Source organism: Solanum dulcamara, chromosome 8, assembly GCF_947179165.1.
Source record: "Solanum dulcamara chromosome 8, daSolDulc1.2, whole genome shotgun sequence".
NCBI lineage: Eukaryota > Viridiplantae > Streptophyta > Magnoliopsida > Solanales > Solanaceae > Solanum > Solanum dulcamara.
Genome location: NC_077244.1, coordinates 74672601 through 74697402, shown reverse-complemented (window position 1 = coordinate 74697402; position 24802 = coordinate 74672601). Strand labels below are relative to the sequence as shown.

The window sequence follows — 24802 nt, the reverse complement described above, 5'->3', positions numbered from 1 at the left end:
GGTTCTAAATTTTTTGACCAACTTATTTACAAAATATATATATATATATATGAAGTGTATAAGTTGTGTATATTTTATATAAATTATACATATAATATACCTTATGTATATTGTGTATATTTTAATCATATTGATAATATAGTTGTCAAACGATATATATCATACCCTTTCCTACTAAAACATACACACAGAGAGAGGAGAAGACGTCAATTTGGGCCTTACAAAGGGGGAAAATGAGAATTTGCAAATTTCTTGGGCCATAAAATGTTTCAGAAAGTAAAGACAGGTGATAGTTCCAGCAAGTATGGATGATTATTTTTTTTATTATATAGTGCTTATTTTATTCTTCACTCACACACAAAAAATAGCCTATCTAATAGAAAAATATATCCATGCGTCAAAGCAATAATAACGATAAGCAAATTTGCACTTTTTTCCATGCAAAGTAAACAAATCTCATATTGACAAGTTTCCATGCAACTCCACTTTCATTATGTTAGTTATCATAACTGATATCCTTAAAGTAAGTGAATGGAGTAAGATATGATTGTTATTAGTACTAATTAATTACAAAAACCCTAACTTTAATTAATATTAGGGTTTCTAAAGCAGATTCGACCCTTTGTTGTGTCTTGACACCATTGAGCAATGGTGTTTAATTATTAATTATCATGTTCTTTTGCATCATTATAAATGTATAACAATTCCTTAATTACTCCTAAACAAAAAAAAATGTTATCTTTTCTCTTTTAAAGAGAGCATTATTGAAGTTGAGATGATGCTTAGGTTGAATCTTTATGCAACAAAAGATGATAAAAAGAAAGGATTTAAGTTATATATATAGTTATATTGTAAAGGTTTCCTCACATAATTAGTGAATTTTAATCTAGGATAGCAGATTAAATGTTAATTTTGCCAGATTATTAATCAATATTTATCAAAAAAAAATTACTTGTAATTATCTAATATAGGTGTCATGTATATATATATATATATCTAAATAAGTTGTTAAACTATTGAAGTTAGGGATATTCAAGTTGGCTACAAATTCAATCACCTTATATATTATCCTAGCAAATACCTTCACCTGCCCCAAGAAAATGATACTATAAAATATAAGTTTAGTGTGTGTCAAACAAAATATATTTAATTTTTAAAAATATTTAATGTTTATCCATGATCTGAAGTTAATTCCGAAGAAGCTAAATTTTAAAAACTTGTAAATTTTGATTATTCTTTTAAGTTGAGGGTCCTAAAAATGGCTACTTGTGCATTTCCCCTTATTTATCTCTTGGTTTGACCTTCAGCATCTATCAAAGGGTGTGGTTTACAAGAATGACATGGGAGGTTGTTGGTCTTCACCTTTTGATTTCGTTTGCCATTTGGATGAAACTTGAAATTTACAAATTTTAACTTTTGATATTGAAGATTTGTCCGTGAGACAAATGTGGATCAAAAATTCAAAATCATTCATTTTTAAATTCACTAAATGTATTTTCCATCGTGTTCGTTGGCCCATTAATGGGTAGTTTAGCTCCCTAGCAAAAAGCTTATATTTTTAAGGGAAAATTACATAAATATACAATATTAAGAAAATATTTACCATTTATAGTAATAAAAAAATAATTTCACTGAACATTTATAATACATTTATAATACAGTTTTAATATATATTGCAGAGAACTATTTATAAAACATATATAATACAAGTTTTATAGATGGATAATACATTTATCACATATTTTAATAGACTTATAATACATTATGTTAGTTTCTTACTACAGAAACATAATATATATTTTAAAACACTTATAATACATTTATATTATATGCATAATTCACTTTTAATACAAGTGTATATTTATCATAATATTGCTATATATTGCTATAAATCGTAATAAATAAAAAATATCGCTAAAATCAGTAATTAATATTTAAAAAGCACTCAATCAAGTAATTTTTCCTATTTTTAATATATAGTTCAAACTTGAATAATTAAGTATTCAAAATATACAATCATATCTCTCCACACTGCTAGGAGGTTCCTGATCCTGGTTAAAATTAGGGCATCTTCATGGACCTATGAGGTAAACTGACAATGGGGAGGGGCGGGGCGGTTGCGGGGCAAAGCCCGCATAAACCCACATAGACTCCTACCTCTGTTTCACTTTGCCCCGCATAATAACTTTTTTTGTTTTTAATTCATCCCTTCCCGCATAAATTCGCTCCGCATAGATTATTTTTTAAATTACATAAAATGTCATTTTTATTATTACGTAACAATAAATTTAATAATTTAATATCATTAAATTTAAGTAACAATTAAAAATAAACCTCATTATTAAGATGATAAAAGTATACAATACAATAACAAAAATTTCTACTCTACACTGGATGACTCAAGGATATAATGTTATGAGAATTCTAACTGTAGCACTTAATAAGAGTATAGCTACAGTAGTTTTGAAAATTTTCCACCTTAAATTCAAAATTTCCACTTTTGAGTAATAATTCTGTGTTACCAAAAAAAATAAAAATAAACCCAACCCGCGAACCCGTCTGCCCCACCTTATCTTTTTTAAAAAATATTTGAACCCGCCCCACCCCACAAAAGCTCAAAACCACCTCTCTGCAAATATTATAACCCGTCCCATCCCGCCCCCATCTCCCCCACCCCATTGCCGTCCCTATTTCTTGGGCTTTGATCCAGTCAAATTAGTCCACTTCTTTGGATCTCTTATAAACTGAATACCTCAAGAATGCACTAAAGTTGGATTACATAAGTAATCATGTTTTATGGTTATGTACCTAAAAAAACAGATAAAAATAAGTTAGTTGAAAGACTAAAATGAAAAATGAAGTCTAGTTGAGAGACTAATTTATTCCTATGATTGGAAAATGGAAACAAAAAAATCGGGTTAAGAAAGAAAAAAAATAAGTATTGGTTGAAAGACGATAGCGCGATTGGACTTCTGACTGAAGGCCCAAGGCCCATAATAAAGATCCATATCTCATGCCCAAATGCTAGCCCATAAGTGAATGGATTCCTGACTGACGAAAAGGCTCAAAGCCCAAAATCTTACTTTTTCTCTTTTCCTTTTAATTTTTTTTTTTAATCAAATGAAGAAAATAGTAGGAGAGAAAAGGTCATGAGATAGAGAATTCAACCTAACTTCACTGAGTAAAAAAAAGAAAAAAAGAAATAGTCATACTTTTTAACAATAATCGGCAAGATATATAGAAAATAAATTTAGGGTTATTTTTAGTTTATGTGTACTACGACAAACAATTAATAATATCGAAAGAATCATATTGTTATAGAAGATTGTTTGAAATAACACCAAATCTAATTTTCTTATATGCACAATTATCTACCTATTTTACTGTTTGAGTCTTCATTTAAAGCTGTCAATATCAGTTCATCATTTAGAATTCAAATTATTGGATATTGTTCTTTCCTTCTTATCTTTGCTTTTCCACTTTCTCATTATCTTTGATTTATTTCACATCCATTAATATTGGATAAACCATATTGAGATGATGATATCAGATGTTTTCCTGCTTCCCCGTCATATATATATATCCTCTTTCATAGAAATTAATTAGAGCAGTAAGATGATCACGAAAACAGATCAAAAATACACATTGGTAGAAAAGCTAATAAAAAGATTATACCTAAAATGAAATAATTCTATGATAAAAATTGTCCTAATATAAATACTCAATTGGCCTCGTCGAAAAAAAAAACAATCGGCTGTGCGTTGGTTCGATCCGATTTTATGTATTATTAGTTCAGTTTATCGGTTTTGGTTTTGAAATATTCTAAATGAATAACAAACCAATAAGATATTTTTTTATTAATTTTTGGTTTATCAGTTTTGGTCCTTAACGGTTCGATTTTTAATTTAACCACAAATGCTCATAAAATAATTATATGACTTCTCAAACAATTTGACGCGGCAAGACAATAATATAACTTTTCGGAATGCTCATAAAAAAGAAACAATATTGACTAACATGAAAAAAACTCTACAAGTGCAACACAAATAAAAGAAGTAGGACAATAATCTGAATTGAAGGCTAAAGGACAAAGATAGTAATCAATAATGTATTGATATTAATACTTAATATTTATTTAGGAATAAAGTAATAAATTACAATTGTGTTAATAATGGGTTATCAGTTCACCCAATACCCCAATATTAAAAATTAACATCAAACCAATAACCCGATAATTTTTTTTATAAAACCATGAAAAACCCAATAGCAATAACATAATAATATTTTTTTCAGTTCGATTTATTGACCGATTCAATTTTTACACACTCCTAATTTGACCTAGGGTTTGATCCGTTGAAAGGAATACTTACCTTTTACCTAGTTTTTTTAAAAAATAATGATGGGACCTTTTGTCTAGTTCTTTGGGATAATAATATTATTATTTCAATTAAATATGAAATAACTATTTACTTCTATGACAATTTCTCTTAAAAGCCTAAGCTCATCCACATTTCAACAAGGAAGAGTTAACCACAAAAAGAAGGGTACTTTGCTATTTTATACTTATTGCCAAGTTTATACAAAGCCCTTTGTCCCCATGATCAATTTTTGTGCACTACATCCAGACAAATCGAAGTAGGATTGTTCATCAAAATGGATAAAATTTCTAAGTTTTTTTTTCTTGCACTATTAGATAATTAACTTAATAAAAATATAATTATATATGGTAATTAAATTAAATTCCATATTGATATGTACGACTTGACTCCAATCATGTCAAGAAACTTATGTGTACGTAACACGTAAATAAAAGATATGAACAACAATTATTTTGTTTTGTCAAAAACAATAGTAACGCTAATTAATGTCATAGTTACCTGTAACCCTATAACCACTCAAAAATGTTCCTTATCCTTTAACTTCATCCTAATATCCCCTTATTGGGCTACAACATGTAATTGAGTACAATCAAAATATAAATTCAATAATTTCCATTTATCAATATTTCACCTAATTTTCTGATCATGTAATTATTTCTTTCTTTTCAATCGTTTCCATAAAAGAGGATTTATAATTTGTCAAAGAGCTAGTGTAATTAACAACACTACTACATTAATTAAGTGGAGGACCTCATAAATATCCACTTCTAGCAGAAATTAGTTATATATTTATCCAATTATAACGAACTCAAAAGCTGACCGACCTGTATGATTAATTGTGCTCTTATATATCTTCCTCCCTCAAGAGAGAAATGGGCTGAAAAGGGAACATATATGATTTGGTCTGAGAAGCATGGCATAGTCGTGACCTACCAGTTCATCATTACTAATTCATCTTATGCACACCTTGACTATTTCATTAAATAATTACTATCTAGCTTCCACTAGCATGTAACAGATAACTCTGTTCATCATCAAAGTTCAGATTGCATGAGATAAAATCACCTAACATTTTTTGTCTAGATTTTGAACTTTGGTCTTCCGAAAATTTCCACTCACTTCACTGTTGCACCAAAAGTAGGGGCGGAGCTAGATGTGAGAAAGGGGCTCATTCGATCTCTAGCTCTTTGCCATAAAATTATAAGGTCTATATATATGATAATTTATATGTCAATCCTGTTAGCTTTAAGTTACAATATATATTACTCTTTAATTTTTCCTGTCAAATATTGTTTTATATATGCATGGGTATGTTTCTTGATGAGGAAAAGGAAAAACTTTTATGTTTGATTCGTATTTCAACAAGAAACTCTTTTTGGTCCTAAGATCAATCTTTTAGGTTTAGGCAAATTAATGAACTTGTGTAACCACAACAGCCAACATCCTGTGGGAAAAAAGTGACATGATAAAAATATTAATTTATCTCTTTTTATGATTAAAAGGTAATATAACGGACAATGTCAACATTCTAGATCTCAGTGTCTCATTATCATGGAATTACAAGCTTTTGTCACACAAATATGTCCATATTGGACTTGACCTCAAAGCAAATTAATTATATGCCTACAATCCTTAAAATACTTTTTCCACACAAACATGTCCAAATTTAAAAGAGAGACTTACAATCGTCAATATAAATAACGTGTACACCTTTTTCACACCTTCAATGGGTAAAACATAAAATCAAGGGGTCGTTTGATAGCCGATTAAGAGTCTCGTGGGTATTAAGTAATATCAGAATAGTAAATCTATATATTATTTTATGTAGATATTAATAATGCATGTATTAGTTATTTCATATTCTATCATGCATAACATAATACATAAAATCCCTCATAATTTATACATATATTAGCTATGTAGGTTCCTAAATTATCAACCAAACTTCATATTAATTTTATACATGAATAACTTATTTGCTATCTACTTACCAAGTCATATGAGTTATAAGAAAAATAATACCCGAATAACTTGAGTTTTATCCATCTACCAAACGACCCCTTATTGTATTATATCGATTCGACATGACTTTCTTCTGCGCTGCTGGAGCTGGAGACAGAATTTGAAATTTAAACAAAAATGAAAGAAAGCCAAAATAAATTAGTAAATCTGAAAATAGAGAATATAGGATTTAAATGCCTTAAACTTTTAAAAAAAAAACAATTTCAGTTGATTTTCCTAAAATTTAAGCCACAAGATTTAAGCATAAAAGTCTTGAGACAAGATAATGATTGAAGATCTGAAGGAGATAAAATGAAAATATTGGTATCTCAGTGGTCAAGATTCTCATACTTAAAAGGTCTGTCTTTACTTATATAAACCAGAGAAATCCAATTAGTAGCATTTCTCCGCTCTCTTTCTAAGGTTTTTTTTATTTAAAAAAAGCATATTTAAAATTCTCTAAAATTGACATGTTTTATTTAATGTACATTAGAATATATTCCGGAAAACGTTTTGAAAAAATATTTTTTAAAAAAATAAGTAGATTTTTTATTTATTTTCTTGGGTTCGATACGTAAGAAAAAAAATATTATTTTGAAAAGTAATTATATATAATCTAAAAAAATACTATTGAACATGGGGTGAGAATGGTGGGGATGGAGACTAGGAGTGCAGTGAAAATGAAATGTGTTGAAGAATGAAGAGGACACAATCAACATATAACTGCACTTATGAAACTTGTTTTCCTTACTTATACTAGAAAATTTATTTTCCCAGACAAAATATTTGACCAATTGAACATAAAAAAATTGAATAACATTTTGGAGAAATTTATTTTTCTCTGTACCGAACACACTCAAAATTTGTCTAGTCCTGATGACCTCTTTGAACTTGACATTTCGACAGCCTGTTAGAAGTGAATGCACATAGAATACCGCATGAGGAGTAAACCTAGCTCCTTAATTAATTGTAAAAGTTCATAAAGAAATATTCAATAGTCCAAGGAGATGGGTGAAATCTTGAAAAAATTTGAAATATTTGATACCATCATATGGCTATATCAAACAATTATGTCATCAATGATTAAATTCCTTAACAGAGAAAACCAAATTATAGCATACTAAAAGATCGTCGATCCTTTTGTGTTGTTGGACATAATAATCAGTAGCCTTAATTGTTAATTTTTTCAAATCATGTTTTTCCCCCTTTTCCCCCTTAATTGTTAATTTTTTCAAATCAAGCCTTAAATGGGGTTTTTATTAATTTTTTATATTAGATAATTAAATAAAAAATATTATCTTACAAAAATTTATATATAATCTACAAAAGTACTATTGGATGTGGCGATGGGGGCGGTGAAGATGAGGTATGTTAAAAGGAGAGAAAACACAATCAATGTAGAATACCTTATGTGAAAGTTATTTTCACTAGAAATGCCATTTTTTTTTTATTTTACTTGAAAAATATTATCAAAAAATTTGACCAATTATGTCACGCCCGGAAGGGTACCCTAGACGTGGCTGGTACTAAGAGACTATTGCTAGTCCCTAAGCGAAACACTTGATCTGTTCACACAGTCATTCAATCAACACTCTATCAGCGGAAGACTTAACTCATCAAGAAAATAGCTCAACATGGAAACCAATAGATAACTTATAGAATAAGGCCAAAGGCCAACAATCTCTCTAATCCAATCAGTAAGACTAGTATGGATGAAACTAGCCAAAAGACAATATCCAATTAACACATCAATAGTCTAGTCTATGAAGCTTCTATCAACTGTCTAAGTGGTGTCAATGACAGGTTCATTGCTACCTCAATCAAAATGAAAAGACTGAACTCAAAGTAGGAATAACATAAGTGGTATCCTTCGAATGCAGGGGAGGACTCACTAATCAGCTGAACACAAACAGATCCTCAACGGTGCGCCTTTTGATGATCTCTACAACCTCTCTTTGCATAATGAAATGATACAGGTCCAAATGAATGTCAGTACATGGAATGTACGAGTATGTAATATAGATGAATGAAACATGCATCAAGATAGAATAACATCAACTCAACTAACTCCATCAAGAGTAAGAAACTCAATCAAGATGTCATAAGTCTAAAGCAAGAGTGAGGTTTAGACAGAGACCAATTATGTACAATCCAATCCAATCCAACCAAATCAGAGTACTATCAAAATCTATATGGGAGTTTATCTTATCTGACAACAATTACTTATGAGTCAGTGATCGTATAACAAGTCTGTTGTTGTTGCAGCAACCGTCCAATACTTTACCAGGGTAAAGGACAAATCATCCAATCATGGATCCAATCAATCAATCAAGTCATATCTTTTCAAGACAATAAAAAGATAAATATCTGACTTTAACAGTTCAATCCACTTCTACGTTGATTACATAGTTATTGAGTTTGAGTTATTACTTACTCTTACCCAATTCAGTATTCGATACTCCTCCCAAAACTTAATGCTCATAAGACAATCAATTTCAATCAATAAGTCTTAAATTGACTCTTATCAGTTCATCAGTTCTATCCAATCAATCCTTTCAACCAATCAATCTTCCAATCATTCTCAATCATTCATTTAAGAGTAGTTGAAATAATTATTTATGACAACATTTAGTTGAGACCATTCAATTGGGTTCAATTATGAAGATATAAAGAGCTATCAAGTTTCATCAAGACTATCATCATGCTCGCATCTCAATCACAATCATGCGTTCACAAGTTCAAGGCTCTAGACTCAATCCTTGGGCATATACATCCAATATTAGTCAAAATATTATTAGGGTTTATGAAATAAGCAGTTTAAATAATTTGTTCAAGAAACAAGTTCATGGAAAACATGAATTACGCAATATTATGTAAAATATATTAAATTTAAGTAAATTCTCAAGAACTCAATTTATATGAAACTCAAACTCATTTAACTCTATAATATATATACACACACATATATTAGTCCAAATCACTCTCTTCATCAACACATAAAAACCTCATCTTTATTCAAAAATATGTATGTAAAAATCATGATTATCAAATCAATTACGGTTTACAGGAAAGTAGCCATGAGCAACAATTTCAATCAAGTGAGAGATAGAAAACAACAATAATCTCAACACATAATTATACGGAACTCAATAGAAAAAGAATTAATTCATTCGAAATTCAAGAAACTAGGTTAGACTCAACTCATTCTCAACAATCGATAGAATTAGTTGTAGGCAGTGGCGGAGCACCTTGTGCCGAGGGGATTCATCCGAACCCCCTTCGGCGGAAAATTATATTATTTATACATTGTTAAAATAATTTTTTATGTATATAAAGTAGATGTCGAACCCCCTTCGACTAGCTCGTGTGTCTACTTATTTAGATTTTGAACCCTCTTATTTAAAATCATGGGTCTGCCACTGGTTGTAGGGTACGTGGATGAACTCAATCCAACGTTGTGGTTAGTCTTACATACCTGGAACGATGATTATCTACTTAAGAATTGAAGACCTTTCTTGAAATTTAAGAACCCTAACCCTTTCTCCTTTCCTTAACCCTAGTTTCTTTTACTTGAATGCGTAAAAAGTCTAAGGAATGAATTTAGAAACCCCTATAAGGTCAAAAATGGCCTATATTAGTCATGTATTAAGTATATGAGGGGTATAGAAAAGACCAGAATGCCCCTCACTGAACTGAAAAACATACGGAAAAAAATTACATAAAAATCACATTTGTCAAATGCGATTTATGTACAAAAATCGCGCAACACATAAAACGCACTTGACGAATGCGTTTTATGAACAAAGTGAGAAAATGAACTAGGTGGGAGCAGGTCCACGATGCGGACCTTTCGCGCACTCTTCTCTTTAGGCTGTTTTTGCTCCCGAAAAATTATCTTTTGACCCGATTGGTTTAAAATTCAATCGAGATCACTTTCCCACATGATTTTTTCCCTAATCGATATTCTAGCCTCGGATTGACCAAAAAAGTTAGGAATGACACATTGTGCAATCGTTCTTTCGTCTAGGAGTATTTTGGTAATTTCAAAAGCATAACAAATTAAATATAAGAAAAAAAATTAAATGTAAAATATTTTCCACCATAACAAACATACCCAGGATCTTCAAATGAAAAAGAGTACTCTACTATTGACTTTTATTTCTTAGAATTATAATTATTACAAAAAAAAAAAAATTTCATCTTTGTGGACCTTTTGTGTTTCATGATATATTCATTTTGATACCTTTCTATGTTTCTCCAACTCTATTTTGCTTTTTTGCTCTCCCCTATTATGGAAGCTTTCTCTTTCCCCTCGGTTTTAATATTGTCAATGTTATAAGAAATTTCTTATATAAATTGAATTCTAGTTATTAAATTGTAACAAATCAAGGACATTGAACTTTAGTGTTCTGTTCTAAACTTTAATTCACATAAAGTAATTAGCACTACCAATTTTCCTTCAAAAACTTTCTTAATTATCCCAGTTATCATGATATCTTGACGCTTGCTCCAACTGATCAAATTATTTGTTAAGTTTTTTTTTTTTTTTCTGTAGAGCCAAATTATGTGTCAGAAGTTGCACATTTGAGTGAATTTCTAATATATGTGGACATTAATAGCTGCTTTCACAGCTTAAATTCATGACCTATAATTCATACAAAAAATAATTTTATCGTTAATACAAAACTCTCTTCCTACGATTTATAATTAAGGTTTAATACCAACCATGTGCAAGGAGAAGAGCTTCTTATTAGTCAGATGTGATTATTTAAAATTATTTCAGTATAGTAAGATTGATCACAGAATATATAGATTCATAGACCTTTCACAGAACCCAAAAAGGGTGTCATTTTAATTGATTAATTAATACATGAAAGAATATGTTTTTACTTTCCAATTAAATAAACTGCAAAAAGGTGAAGACAATAACTGGAATGTCAGCAAACCCAACAAAAAATAACTTAAGAAAAGGAGAGTAACAGAATATAACACTTAAAACCTTAATCAATATTATCTTGGGAAATTAATTATTAGAAAAAGAAAGAGTTGGATATTCAACAAATTATTCCCTTTGTCTTTTTTATCAAAAGCAGCAAAAAGACCAAAAGAGAAAGACAAAAATTAAACAAAAGAAAGTATACACATGCATGAACAAAAGAAAATTAATTAGGACAAATTTAATTTCCTAAGTAGTTATAGTACTCTTGACCATGTCCACACTCTAATATCTTAGGTTTATAGGGGTACAACATAGAACATGTAAATACAAGAATGTTGCCCAAAAGGCAAAATAAAGGAGTCTTGAGAAAGGGGGAAAATGGGGAGATTGGACCACAAAAGACCAATGGAATAAAGTGTATATACATGGTTCAATTTTTGTCATCCCCAAGTGACTTAGGGTAGGATATAAGGTGACATTTAGGGGCTCCAAGCATTTATTGACTCTCCCAATAAGGTAATGTAAAAATGTTTAGTAAAAAATAATTCAATTTGTGTTACTAAGTATATATATATATATTCAGAGTTGAGTTTAATTTCTACACATTAATAACTTAAATTAAAAAAAAATTACACGCATCATGTAATTATAGGTGACCAATAACCTAAAAAAATAATACAGGTTATCGATTACAATATGCTAAAATAGACTATTAATGTAAAAATTATTTCCACTAATTGTGTAAAACTATAAAATAGACTATAAAAGGTTGCCTCCAATTGTTTTGGTAAGTAAACTTTTTTCGACGGTAAAAAGTAGTGTAGGCTAGTAATTGTGCAAAATGAGTTATCAGAACATAGTACAGTATCTATCTTTTTTCACTTTAATCACATAAGTTACGACTTGTCAAATTCTCTTATCTGGCTATCCTAATTGTGTAAAACGAATAATTGGTGACATTTTTGAGGTCATAGCATATGTGTAGCATATGTGTGATTCATTGATCAATAAAGTAATGAAAATCTCATAGATTTAAGTTCAAATTTCAGAAGAAATAAGTATTGGGAGCAAAGCTATTGATACGTGTGTTAGTTAGAAAGTATAGATACTTGTGAAATATTTAAAGAATCATTATATCGATGCTATTTGACATTTCTAAGTCGAATCATTCCAACCCCTAGTCTAGTTCTCCGAAAATTGAGTTTGAATGTTGAAAATTTTGGAAGTAGTCACTTTTATGTTACTGTGATCATCACATATTCGATTAATAGTCTCACAATTTTGGACCTGACCACGTAATTGTAATTGTCCCCGTTCGCAAAAGCAACACCCTTCACAAAAGCAACCCACCCTTCACAATTGCAACCAACTGTCCACTAAAGTGGTTACACTAGAAAAAATAAATCTACAACAGTCCATTATGTAATTCCTCGAGTGTTAAATTAAGCCATCTCGACAAATCTCAAAACACTAAATTGACCTACAAAAATCTCAAATCAAGAGATGAAATTTAAATATTCAAAATTAAGGATCAAAATGCTACAAATACTTAAACAAGAGGTTAGGATGTTATAGTTTTGATCTTGAATCCTCGTTGGAAGTAAAATCATTCACAAGTATAAGAAATATATATTTGAGTTGTGCACAAATTTATTTGGACAATATCATTATAATTATAAAATAGAAATAAAAAAGAACTGTGACATATAGCTAGAACATAATTATTATTAGTGACTAGTGAGTAGCTAGCTAGGCCATATTATTTTCTTTCTGCTTCGTTGTTAGGTAACCATGATTTGCTAAGTAATTATTCAAATAAGTACTATTTCATGGTAAACCAGAGAAAATGCCAGACGTATAAAAGTATAACGTCCCACATGGACAATTATTTTGTAAGACGTAGAGAAACACAACAATTCTTACCTAAAATTTAGAATAATAAGATTATTGTTTAGGCATGCTTATCCAAAGTCAATACCAATTGTTATTTAAATTGATGACATGCAAATCTACCAAATCAATATTTTTAGCAATTATGAAAGCTTAGATATGTTAAATATGTACTAATGCATCCTCATAGCACTGAAATAAAAATAACTTTTAATGGCAATTAATATGCACATTAAAAAAAGTGTTAAAACTTTTACCGGCATTAGTTAATTGTTATTAGATCCAATGTCGCTCTAGGCTAAAGCGATATTTACAAAGAGTGTTAATTGCCTCTAAAAAGATATTTTTAGTGACAATTAAGCTATTGCAGTTAATTAATTTTCGCTAAATATCATTTTTGGTGCAGTGTAGAAAAAAAATACTACTCCCTTCGTCCATCTTTACTTATTCACTATACTATTTTAGGATACCTAATAATATTTGTTCAGTTTATAAAACCAATGAATAATTTACCATGATGTGTTTATTTTACCTTAACTATTAAATATTATTTATTTTTCAATGTTTAGATGACTTGTATTTAATAAGGGTGATTTGGTAAAATTATTCCATCATTTACTGCTTCTTTATCCCTGTGCCAAGTCAATATTGGACAATTATTTTTGGATAGAGGAAATAACATATTGGGGAAATTTCGAAAATAATCACTATGATAAATTTAATTAGGCTCCTTAACTATAGTTTGCATATTTACAGGTTGTAGCTATAGTTTAATTAGTCCATTTTGTATAATTCATGGGTTTGTGCAACTCGCGGGTACGTTTGTATAACTGAGTTATTTTTGTATAAATTTGAAATAACGAATTTATATAAACACAAACAGTTGAACTTTATACAATTACATAAATTATATAATATACAAAATTACATTTTATAAAAATTATACAAATTATATTAAATATAAATTTCAAATCATACAAATGTGCGAATTATAAAATTCGAACTGTAATTAACGCTAAATATTAATGGCAAATTGTAAATTAACTTAACTATAATTATGTTAACTAATTAACTAATATATATTTGTTTATTCGCTTAATTTTTTTCCAACATATTTGGCTCCGTTGACTTGACAATTTTCAATAAAATAAAATAATAATACATGAATAAACGAATCATTTATTGATAATACTCAATTAATAGATAAACGAATCAGTAGTATCTCACGATTAGATTCCCCAACTTCTTCAGTAATGGCCTGCGTTCAAAGATAATAGGATTAAATTTTAATTGTTATTTTTTTATTTTAAACATATTTTTTAGACTGAAAAAATATTAAAAAGAGTCAAAAATCAAAAGTTGGGTGTTCCCAACTTATAACTTTTAATTTTTAAGTTATAAGTCACTTAAAAAAAGTCAATCCAAACACTTCCTTAAACCATCTCCAATCCAACACCAACGCCTATTTTGACGTAAAATTTGGTGTTTTAGTGCTCCAATCCAGCACCAATTCTTACGCTATTTAAGTGTGGGAATAATGTTACATCAAATTTGATCTAGTACTATTCATCAACACCAAATTCCTTTTTGATTATTTTATTGTTATTCATACTATATAAAACTTTTGAAATATGAAGATAATATATTTTTTGTATAAAAATAGTATAGTGGGTTGGAGTTGGTTACACTAAAATAGTTACTATTTTAGTATAAAATTTGGTGTTATGGATTGAATATTCGTACTCTATTCACTTTATATATATTAAATTATTTTTAAAATTAAAATTTTAATTTTTAATATTATATAAATTAAAATTCTTTTCATAATAATATAATAATAAAATAAAGGGAAAAGAGCTCAAATATGTCATCGAACTTTGAGAAAAAGATCATTTATGCTATCCATTAAAAGTTTGGCTCATCTATGCCATTGCCGTTTGAGAAAAAGGTTCATCTATTCCCTTATTTTTTAACTCCGATTTTGCAAAACTACCTAAACAACTTTTAACACTTTTCTATTAGAGTTTTGAATCAAATATATTTTTTGTTTCTTCTTCTTCAAGACACCAAGAACACCAAAAATCTAAATTTCCAACTTCTTTAATTTTTCACGAAATAACCTGAAATTTCAATAGTAGCATCTCTCCGAGCTAGATATCAAAACTCAATATTTTTTAAGTTTGAATTCAACCTAATATAAAAGACACGCTTAATTTTTTTATAAAATTTCAAAACTTTAACCTTCTTTAATGGTGGAATTTTCTCCACAACTTCAAATCACTTGAAAATTTGAACGTAGACCCAAAAAATACTATTTTAATGTTCACTGTGTCTATGTTCAAATTTTCAAGTGATTTGGAGTTGTGGAGAAATTTCTACCATTAAAAGAGGTTAAAGTTTGAAAACTTTGAAGAAATTTTAAGTGTGTCTTGTTGGGTTAGGTTGAATTCGAGTTTAAAAGATATTGAGTTTTGATAACTAGCTCAGATAAATACTACTATTGAAATTTGAGGTAATTTCGTGAAAAATTGAACAAGTTGAAAATTTAAATTTTTGGTATTTTTGAAGAAGAAGAAGAAGTAAAAAAAAGTATATTTGATTAAAAATTCCAATAGAAAACTTTTAAAAGTTGTTTAGATGATTTTGCAAAATCGAAGTTAAAAAATAATGACATAAATGAGCTTTTTCTCAAATAACAATACCATAAATAAGCTAAACTTTTAACGAATGATATAAATAAGTTTTTTCTTAAAGTTCGATAATATATTTGAATCTTTTCTCTAGAATAAATAATAAAATATTAATTAAAATTTATAGAAAGCGAGTAAAGAAAGTAGAAAATAAAATTTAAGAAATGCTGACAATAGGAATTGACAATGAGTGTTATGGATGTAAAATAAGTAAAAAGGCAGGGGTGATTATGGTAGAGAAAAATCGTGAAAGCGACTCCCACTATGGACAACTCCCCTTGATGACTACAATCTCTGAATAAGCTTCTGACTTCCCATTAAGAAGAAGTAAAAATAAAAATAAAAAAAGGAAAAGTATGAATACAAACTTTGAGGTCCCCCAATTTAACATGACTCCACCAAAAAGCAAAAGGAGCTTGCTTTACAAATAAACTACTTCCTCCTCCATAAATATATTTTCTCCCTTGATCACAGAATATAAATTATCTTATTAACAGTAAAATAAGAATTTAAGATTAAATGTTACTAAATATTGAATGAATTTTTTTTTTGAAATGGAGTATCAGGCGTAATTGAATTGAATTTAAATTATACATATTGCAATGTTGTGAATGAAACATCCTCTTCCTATAGAATAAACACAACCACACCTTCCCCCTTAATAAATAGTTAAACTTTTTTCTATCTTTGCTACTCCATAATATTAATGGTTGGTTAAAATAGGTAAATACATAATGCATATACTACACTATTTTGAATTAGGCATTTTTGTTTGGGAAAAAGAGAATGTTAATTCTGTTTTCTTGAGCAGAAGAAATTACAAATCCAAGATTCCATGTATAGTCCCAAGGCACAGAACACAAAAGCCCCTGAATTTAAAAAAGACCAGAAAGCTGACAACAAACACCCCCACAGTGGCAAAACTGTAGTTTCCTACTACTCCCAAGCCTATTTCTGTCAATCAATTCTCTCTTACATTGTTTGTTTAATCATGGCCAATTTTTTGCTGCACCATTTTCTTCTGCATCAACAAGTGAGCAAATACCATTGTCAGCAGTGAGGAAAAAAAAAACACTGAAACAAAAACAGCACCACTTCAACTACTCAAAACTTCATAAAAAGCCTCTCTTTTTTCACACAGAAACACAAACACAGAGTGTGACATAACATCAGTACATCAGAGATTCTATATCCCACCCAAGAACTCACTGAAAAGTTCTGATCTTTACATCTATATACACTCAATAATCATTCTTTCTTAGATTCTTTTTTGGGGGTTTTCTGAAAATGGAGAAAATTGTGTTTGTTGTTAACTGTGAGCTTAAAGCTTGTGGTATTATGTAGTCTCCTGTAAAGTGTCTTCTCAGTTTTACTATCTAGAGAGAAAAGTTTTAGCTTTACTCATTTTCCTCTCTTTTCACTTTCTTTCCTCTCCTTAATACCACTATAATGGGTTGCAGACGTATGATAGTAGTGAATTTGGATCCACAAAGGAAGAGAAGTGGTGGGTTGAGAACTAAACAGGCAGGGCGTGGGTCTTGCCGGGGAAGTTAGATCATTTACTTCAGAAATAGTAAAAAAGAACTGTTTTTTCCCCTCTATTGAGACATCCATATATGTAATATTGCTTTGGTGTCTTCTGGGGATACATAAAAATAACACCAAAACTTGCTATGGGGTACTTGTTGAAAGAGGTTTTGAAAACTCTCTGTGGAGTAAACCAGTGGTCTTATGCTGTTTTCTGGAAGATTGGTTGCCAAAACACCAAGTGAGTTTCTAATCAAATGTTTCTATCATTTCTTTCATGTGTGTGTACCTTTATTTTTCAAGTAAGATTAAAATGGAAGTAAAAAGATGTAATCTTTGTCTCCTGGTTTGAGCACAAAGTTAAGTGAGTTCTTGTTTTTAACACAATGGAGAAAAATGTGAGTAAAAATATTAACCTGCTCTGCTGATAATTGTTTTACTTTGCTGAGAAAATAGAGGGCAAATGCATTGCTTGTGAAGTATGTGTGCGTGTATGTCCTATAGATTTACCCGTTGTTGATTGGAAGTTGGAAACCGATATTCGAAAGAAACGATTGCTTAATTACAGTATTGATTTTGGAATCTGTATTTTTTGTGGTAATTGCGTTGAGTATTGCCCAACAAATTGTTTATCAATGACCGAAGAATATGAACTTTCTACTTATGATCGTCACGAATTGAATTATAATCAAATCGCTTTGGGTCGCTTACCAATGTCAGTAATTGATGATTACACAATTCGAACAATTTCAAATTTACCTCAAATAAACAATGAATAAACCCTTAATTCGATTAAACAAAATTACGAATTACGAAGGATTAGTTCGGATCTAAAACAATGAGATTTTTGCTTGGGAAATTCAAACTAGTGGTTGCTTAATGAGCCTCCTTGCTTAATTTAGATTGAAAACAAAACCGATTTCAATATTCTATATTATAATAGTAATGGTTTCAAAGTAGATAAATGATATCAAAAATAGATAGGTTAAAACTACTCTTTCGACGAATAAAGAATGTATAGTGGTCCAATAAAATAAAAGAATCTACGTCAATTCATACCTATTCGAATTTCATTCAATTAACAATTTCAAAGTATCGTAAAAAATAGAAAAACTGCTTTTTTCCTGGTCAGGTCAATAAAGTCATGAAATTCTTCGTCTTTGATTTTTTATAAAAAATGGATTTATCTGAACCAATACATGATTTTCTTTTAGTCTTTCTAGGATCGGGTCTTATATTAGGGGGTCTAGGAGTGGTATTACTTCCCAATCCAATTTATTCGGTTTTTTCCTTGGGATTGTGATAACTGGAAAAGTTAAAAGTCTGACGGTCCTTTTGTTGTTCAGTGCTGCTGCAAAACTGTAAATTGAGTTTCACTGATTCTATTGTGTTCAGTTCCTTTCTTTACAGCCTCCTTTGCTTGACCAAAAGACAAAGGTTTCTTGATATGTCTCATAATGCTGTGGTAATAGAGCTAACGTTGTTTATTCCGTTGTCGATTACCATATGATATGACGGATAATAGATTTATGGGATATGTTGTAATGTTTGGGTTTTATAATCTGATGACTTCATTTTCAGTTTTTGGAATGTTGTCGCTGGTCCATTCTGTTTTGTTTTTAAGAATCTTAGAGGAAGTTGAAAAAAGCAGATTTGTTGTAATCTTATTAAATCCTTTCAACTGTTGTGATCTGCTTTGCACAAACATACTCATTACTGCTTTTGTCAATTTTGTTTGATTCTATATGTTCCTATCATCAAACTTCTTGTCTCTTGTTCTTTAATTTCTTACACTTTTCCAGTAATCTTGTGAAATAAGAATTCAGAGAGCTGTCACTTTCTGTGAATGACTTTACTGAATATTTTTCTATCCTTGATTAAAGTTTTTCAAGTATTGCAAATGAATTGACATTTCTCTTGTGGTTTTCCAGGATTTTAATTTGGGAAGAATCTTATTATGAAACTTCAGCATTCTCTAATATTCATGGAACTTCTGGAGTTGAGAATCCAGAGCTAGCTTTCCGAGATTGGAGTGCTTGTTGGGTTTCTGGTTGGGTTCAAAATTCTCAGCTTCTGAATCAAGCAGGCGAGAAATTGCATTTGCTTGTAAACAAAATGATGATGGACAATCAGTTCAATCTAGTAGGAAAAGGGTATGGCCTTTTCTAAATGTCGATTATTGACATTTTTATCCTAAAATGAAAGCTGAATAGAATTACTTCATATGTTATATCTTTAATATTGCGTCTCAGATTAATTGGCCGGGCTGCAGTCACTGGAAACCATCAATGGATTCTTTCGGAGGGTTCAAGTAGAGATGCTCATCCACCAGAGGTATGTATTTCGATAGATCTTGCGTGCCAATGATCAATTGATTTCCTTTAGGATGCCATTCCATCATAAAGTATAGTCTGTGTCAACTGAGTATATATCTTTCTACTTTCTCTATAGCACTCAAAATATGAACAATTTCCCTTTTAAAATCTGCTTGTGTGGTTAAAGAAGTTTGTTTTACTATTCAACTGAATTTAGAAGCTCAGTAGACACTGATGTTACATCTCTTCAATTTTGTGAAACTAAGATGTATTGCTGTTGGTTTCTTGTAGTATACTACCGGGTTGATCAACTGATGCTTACTCTTGCTTCCATATTCTGTGGTTTTATTAGGTTTTGAAAGAACTTTGCCAACAATTTTCAGCTGGCATACAGGTATAATAATCTTGATGTCATTGAGATGCTAAGCTGTCATTAATTTTTTTAACTTGATTAATTTTTTTATATTTCATTGTTATGCAGACAATTTCAGTTATTCCTGTTCTTCCTCATGGCGTTGTTCAATTTGGTTCATACTTGAACGTAAGTGTTTTTCTTTCTTGTCCTTTTAGAATCTTAACCCACTGTTATGGCTTTGACCAATGTTATATTTCTTGGTCAGCCTTCGAGCTGATTGTGCTATCTGTAATCATTAGTCAATTGAAAATGGACGTAATCAATTCCCAGTTCAAACTTCAAACGAAAAGGTCTTGTATGTTTTAAGGTTTGGGGAGAGGGCTAAGTAAGTGTTTTGTTGCCTGTTGTTGTAAATATAAAGCAGTCAGGGAAAAATTGATTCTTCAATGTAAAATGTGTTGAGTCTTTCAGTTAGTGCTAGTCCAGATGTGCCCAGGGGTGATCATTTTGTTTGCCAGTATTTTTAACTGTGTTTAACTGGTTGAAATATTTGCTCAGAAGTGAAATGGTCATTTTTGTTGCCTCAGATATTGGAGAATATGGGATTTGTGGAGGATGTGAAAATGCTAATAAGTCAACTAGGATGTGTCCCTGGTGTTTTATTATCTGATGAGAATGCAACAAAAGAACCTGCGCTGGAAACTTCCGGACCAGTTTACCTTGGGAGTTCGGTCTCAACGGAATATTGTGGGAGAGCCAAAGTAATGAACTCCGCTTCAATAATCGACAAGGGTAACTCAATTCAGACTGAGGGTTTTGTTGGTCAAACTTCTTTTTCTTTGGTTGATGCAACGTTTCAAGACTCCAATGCCACTTTAAGTTTTGCTGACTGCCATGATAACCACTTCCACAAGAAAATTTCGCCAGAAGTGAAACCATGCATGTATCCGAACAGCCAGATGACAAATAATGTGATCAAAACTGAGGTAATTCCTCCAAACCCCGACATGTGGACAAAGCAACAGGCCTCACAGTACATTCCAAAACCACCATTCTGTCAGGAATCTTCTGTTGGCTCACTAACTCTAGATAGTGACTGTATAATGTTAACTGAACAACAGATATCTGGTGAAAATAGTCTTGCGAAAAGCAATTTAACTCTGCCAAATGGCTTTGGAGCATCTCCGGCAAAATCCGATCATGTTGTGATGTCCAAGTTTTCTGAAAATTCTGTTCTATCCACTGGAGTAACTGAATTATGCAAAGAAGTGGATAAGTATCAGAAATCAATTCCACATACCAATTTTTTCGCAGATGCTAGCCGACCACCACACAAAATCATCTCTTGCACAGAGCATATTGGAAATGGGTTTCAAATAGGTTCTTCTGAATTGAAGGCATCTTCTAAATATGGTGTGAACCATGTGATCAATAATCATTCTTCTGATGGGCAAGGTTCATCATATTTGTTGGATGGGAACAAGAGAATGGTAGAAAATGATTTGTTTCAAGCACTCGGCGTTATGTTAACACAGAATGAGAAGCCAAGTTCAAGTGAGTGCATTCAGGATATTTATAGTGACAAAAATGAACACGGAGCGAGGAATCCCTTATTTGACAGTGCATACGGAGATGTGCGTGTCCAATGTCAGTCAGGGGATGACTTGTTTGATGTTTTGGGCGCTGATTTTAAGAACAGTCTTCTAAATGGCAGCTGGAACAATGAGCAATGCAATGAACCAAACTCAAACACAAAGGATTGGATTAAGAATAGCTCGACCTCTACAGTAAATCAGGATGCTTCTTCTACCATCAACCAAGGAAACTCAGATAGTTGTATCTTCTCCATGACTGGCTTTGACCGTATTTTAGATACTATGGTATCGAATCGTCCTGCTAAGCAGAGACTGGATGAAAATGTTTCTTGCCGTACCACGATAACAAATTTGAGCAGCTCCTCTGCCCCTAATGCTTCATGTTCCTATGACCAAGTTGGGATCTCCAGTCAAATTCAGGGAGAGCAATTTGGGTCTCCCAAGACACTTTCAAAATCAAGAGCAATGAGTTCTTGTTCATTCAGATCTGAATGCTCCACAGAAAACACAGGAATGTATTCTCAAAGTAGTTCAATTTATGGATCAACAATCAGTTCATGGGTGGAAAGTCGTTATGACACAAAGCCGTCAAGCAGTGTTTCAACGGGCTATTCTAAAAAGCCAGATGAAATGGGCAAAACAAGTCGCAAAAGGCTTAAACCAGGAGAGAATCCTAGGCCAAGGCCAAAGGATCGGCAAATGATCCAAGATCGCGTGAAGGAACTTCGAGAAATCGTGCCTAATGGGGCAAAGGTGATACACATCCTTTTGACATTTTTGGAGTTCCTGTTTACTCTTTGTTATTTTTATTTTACTATTTTCAATTTTTTTTTCATGAAAATTTTGCTCTTACTAATGTTTTTACTTGACGGATCATCTGATTTCAGTGTAGCATTGATGCACTGTTCGAGCGCACGATCAAACACATGCTTTTCTTGCAAAGTGTCACAAAACATGCAGACAAACTAAAGCAGACTGGAGAGTCAAAGGTAGCATCATAACCATTTAACCTTATTCTCTTGATACTGAAAAAACTTGGTTTTCTTATTGATATACTGTGTCATGATTCGGTAGTTTAATTTAGAGCTGGCGATCATGAACAAAGAAAGTTTTCAAGTTCAAGTAAGCCAGGAAAGAATATGATTACATAATTACACTCGACATAATTTCTAAGGGTAGCTAGTTTATGCTATAAGTTTCATAGTTAATAAATCATATAGGAGGTCTGAATTTCATGTGAGAATTGTTCATCACTTCTGTCCTTGTGTTTTGAACCCACAGATTATCAGTAAGGAAGGAGGATTGCTAAAGGATAATCTCGAAGGCGGAGCAACATGGGCATATGAAGTAGGCTCACAGTCTATGGTCTGCCCTATTATAGTTGAGGATTTGAATCAACCTCGTCAAATGCTTGTGGAGGTTAGTTTCTATGCATCTCATAAATAATGATCCTTTTGTTCACTCTCTAGCATATATGACAGGACCTTTATTACTGGAAAAATATGCCTGATGGTTTCATCTAAACTTTCTGTTCTCTGCAGATGCTTTGCGAGGAACGGGGCTTATTTTTGGAAATAGCTGACATTATAAGAGGATTGGGCTTGACTATCCTGAAGGGGGTGATGGAAACAAGGAACGACAAAATATGGGCACAATTTGCAGTAGAGGTAACCAATCAAGAATTGGATGTAACCTGCTTCGTGTACTTTCACAATTTTGCTTGGTTGTTTGTCAATTAGCATGGCTTAGAATCTGCTATTTAAAAACAGGCAAATAGAGATGTCACAAGGATGGAGATATTCATCTCACTCGTTCACCTCTTGGAGCAAACAGCAAAAGGTGGAGCAGAACCTGCCAATGCTACTGATAACAACACAGAAATGGTGCAATCATTCCACCAAACAGCGACAATACCTGCAACTGGCAGAGCTTGTAGTTTGCTGTGATCAGCACGTTACTACTGCTTCACCCGGTAATGTTAAGAGCAAGCGACAAATGCATGCTTGCCATGACTAACATTTACACCAAAATGATACTTCTGGTGGTTCTATTGCTACTTGTTAATTTTTTTCTCCCATGAGCCAAGGTGTATCAGAAGTTCAGAATCACCTGAAGAACATAACTCTACTTTAGACCCTCATTCAAGGTGGATAGAATATTTCAATCCATCCATCCCTGGTTGTAAACTTGTAAAATATGTAGCAATCAGATGCTATAGGAATACCTCCTGTAGGATGGCTATGATTGTCCAAGCTAGTTGTTACTTTGATTCTTTCCTTAAATGTGCTTGTTTTATGAGGTAAGTCATAAAAAGGTGGTTTGCTGGTTTATTGTATAGGAAAGTTTGAGATGATATAAGGGGTGCTGGGAAATTTTATTAGCTGATGTGTTCCTTTATTGCAATTTCTGTGTTTTTGGACTTCCAATTCTGTTTCTGCTATGAGTGCTACCCAAGGGACTGTTGTTAAGCTGTCCTTTTCCCTGAACTATTTCTGTCATTTTTGTGACTTTGCTTAGCTTTTAGCGTTGTGGGAAAAAAAAACTGACTCACGCCAGGACGCGTCTCAATTGGTTGAGCGACTTTATAGGTGAAATGACAATAGTTGAGTGACTTTTATATAATAAAACGAAAGAGTAATTTTTTGAAATAATTCTCATTAGTTGAGTGATTTTTGTGTTAATAAAACAAAATTGAATGATTATTTGAGAAAAAAAGTTAGTTGTGTGACTATCTAAAAATTAACTCGTAGACAATTTATTGATTAATTCCTTGATGTGATAAAAAAAAGTTAAGAATATGAAAGATATTGAAATGAATTTTACCAATGTATTGAAATTGATAAAAAAGAAAATATAATGTGTTATTGTTTCTTTCTCGTAGAGTTTACATTGTCTTTCTTGTTAAAGGATACGCTTTTTTCATTATTTCTTCTTTTTCCATTTAGGTTTGAGGCACTTAAGCCGAGTGTCTTTTAGAAATAACTTCTCTATCTTCTCGAGATAGTGGTGAAATCTACGTACACTCTGAAATTTGTTCGCTCCAATAATTATAAATCCAAGGGAGTCATTTTATGTAAAAATCATTAATTATTTGGTAATACAAATAATTAA

At 31.2% G+C, this 24802-nt stretch overlaps 1 protein-coding gene across 1 annotated transcript; it reads left to right on the top strand.

The window, feature by feature from the left end:
- Window positions 1-16820: 16820 nt before the first annotated feature.
- Window positions 16821-24094, top strand: LOC129899124 (transcription factor LHW-like). The gene is made up of 10 exons (XM_055973946.1): window positions 16821-17667; window positions 19358-19579; window positions 19679-19760; window positions 20094-20135; window positions 20223-20282; window positions 20684-22444; window positions 22579-22680; window positions 22973-23110; window positions 23233-23358; window positions 23461-24094. The coding sequence occupies exons 1-10, from the start codon at window positions 17573-17575 to the stop codon at window positions 23635-23637; spliced, it is 2805 nt and encodes a 934-aa protein (XP_055829921.1). The 5' UTR covers window positions 16821-17572; the 3' UTR covers window positions 23638-24094.
- The last annotated feature ends 708 nt before the right edge of the window (window positions 24095-24802 follow it).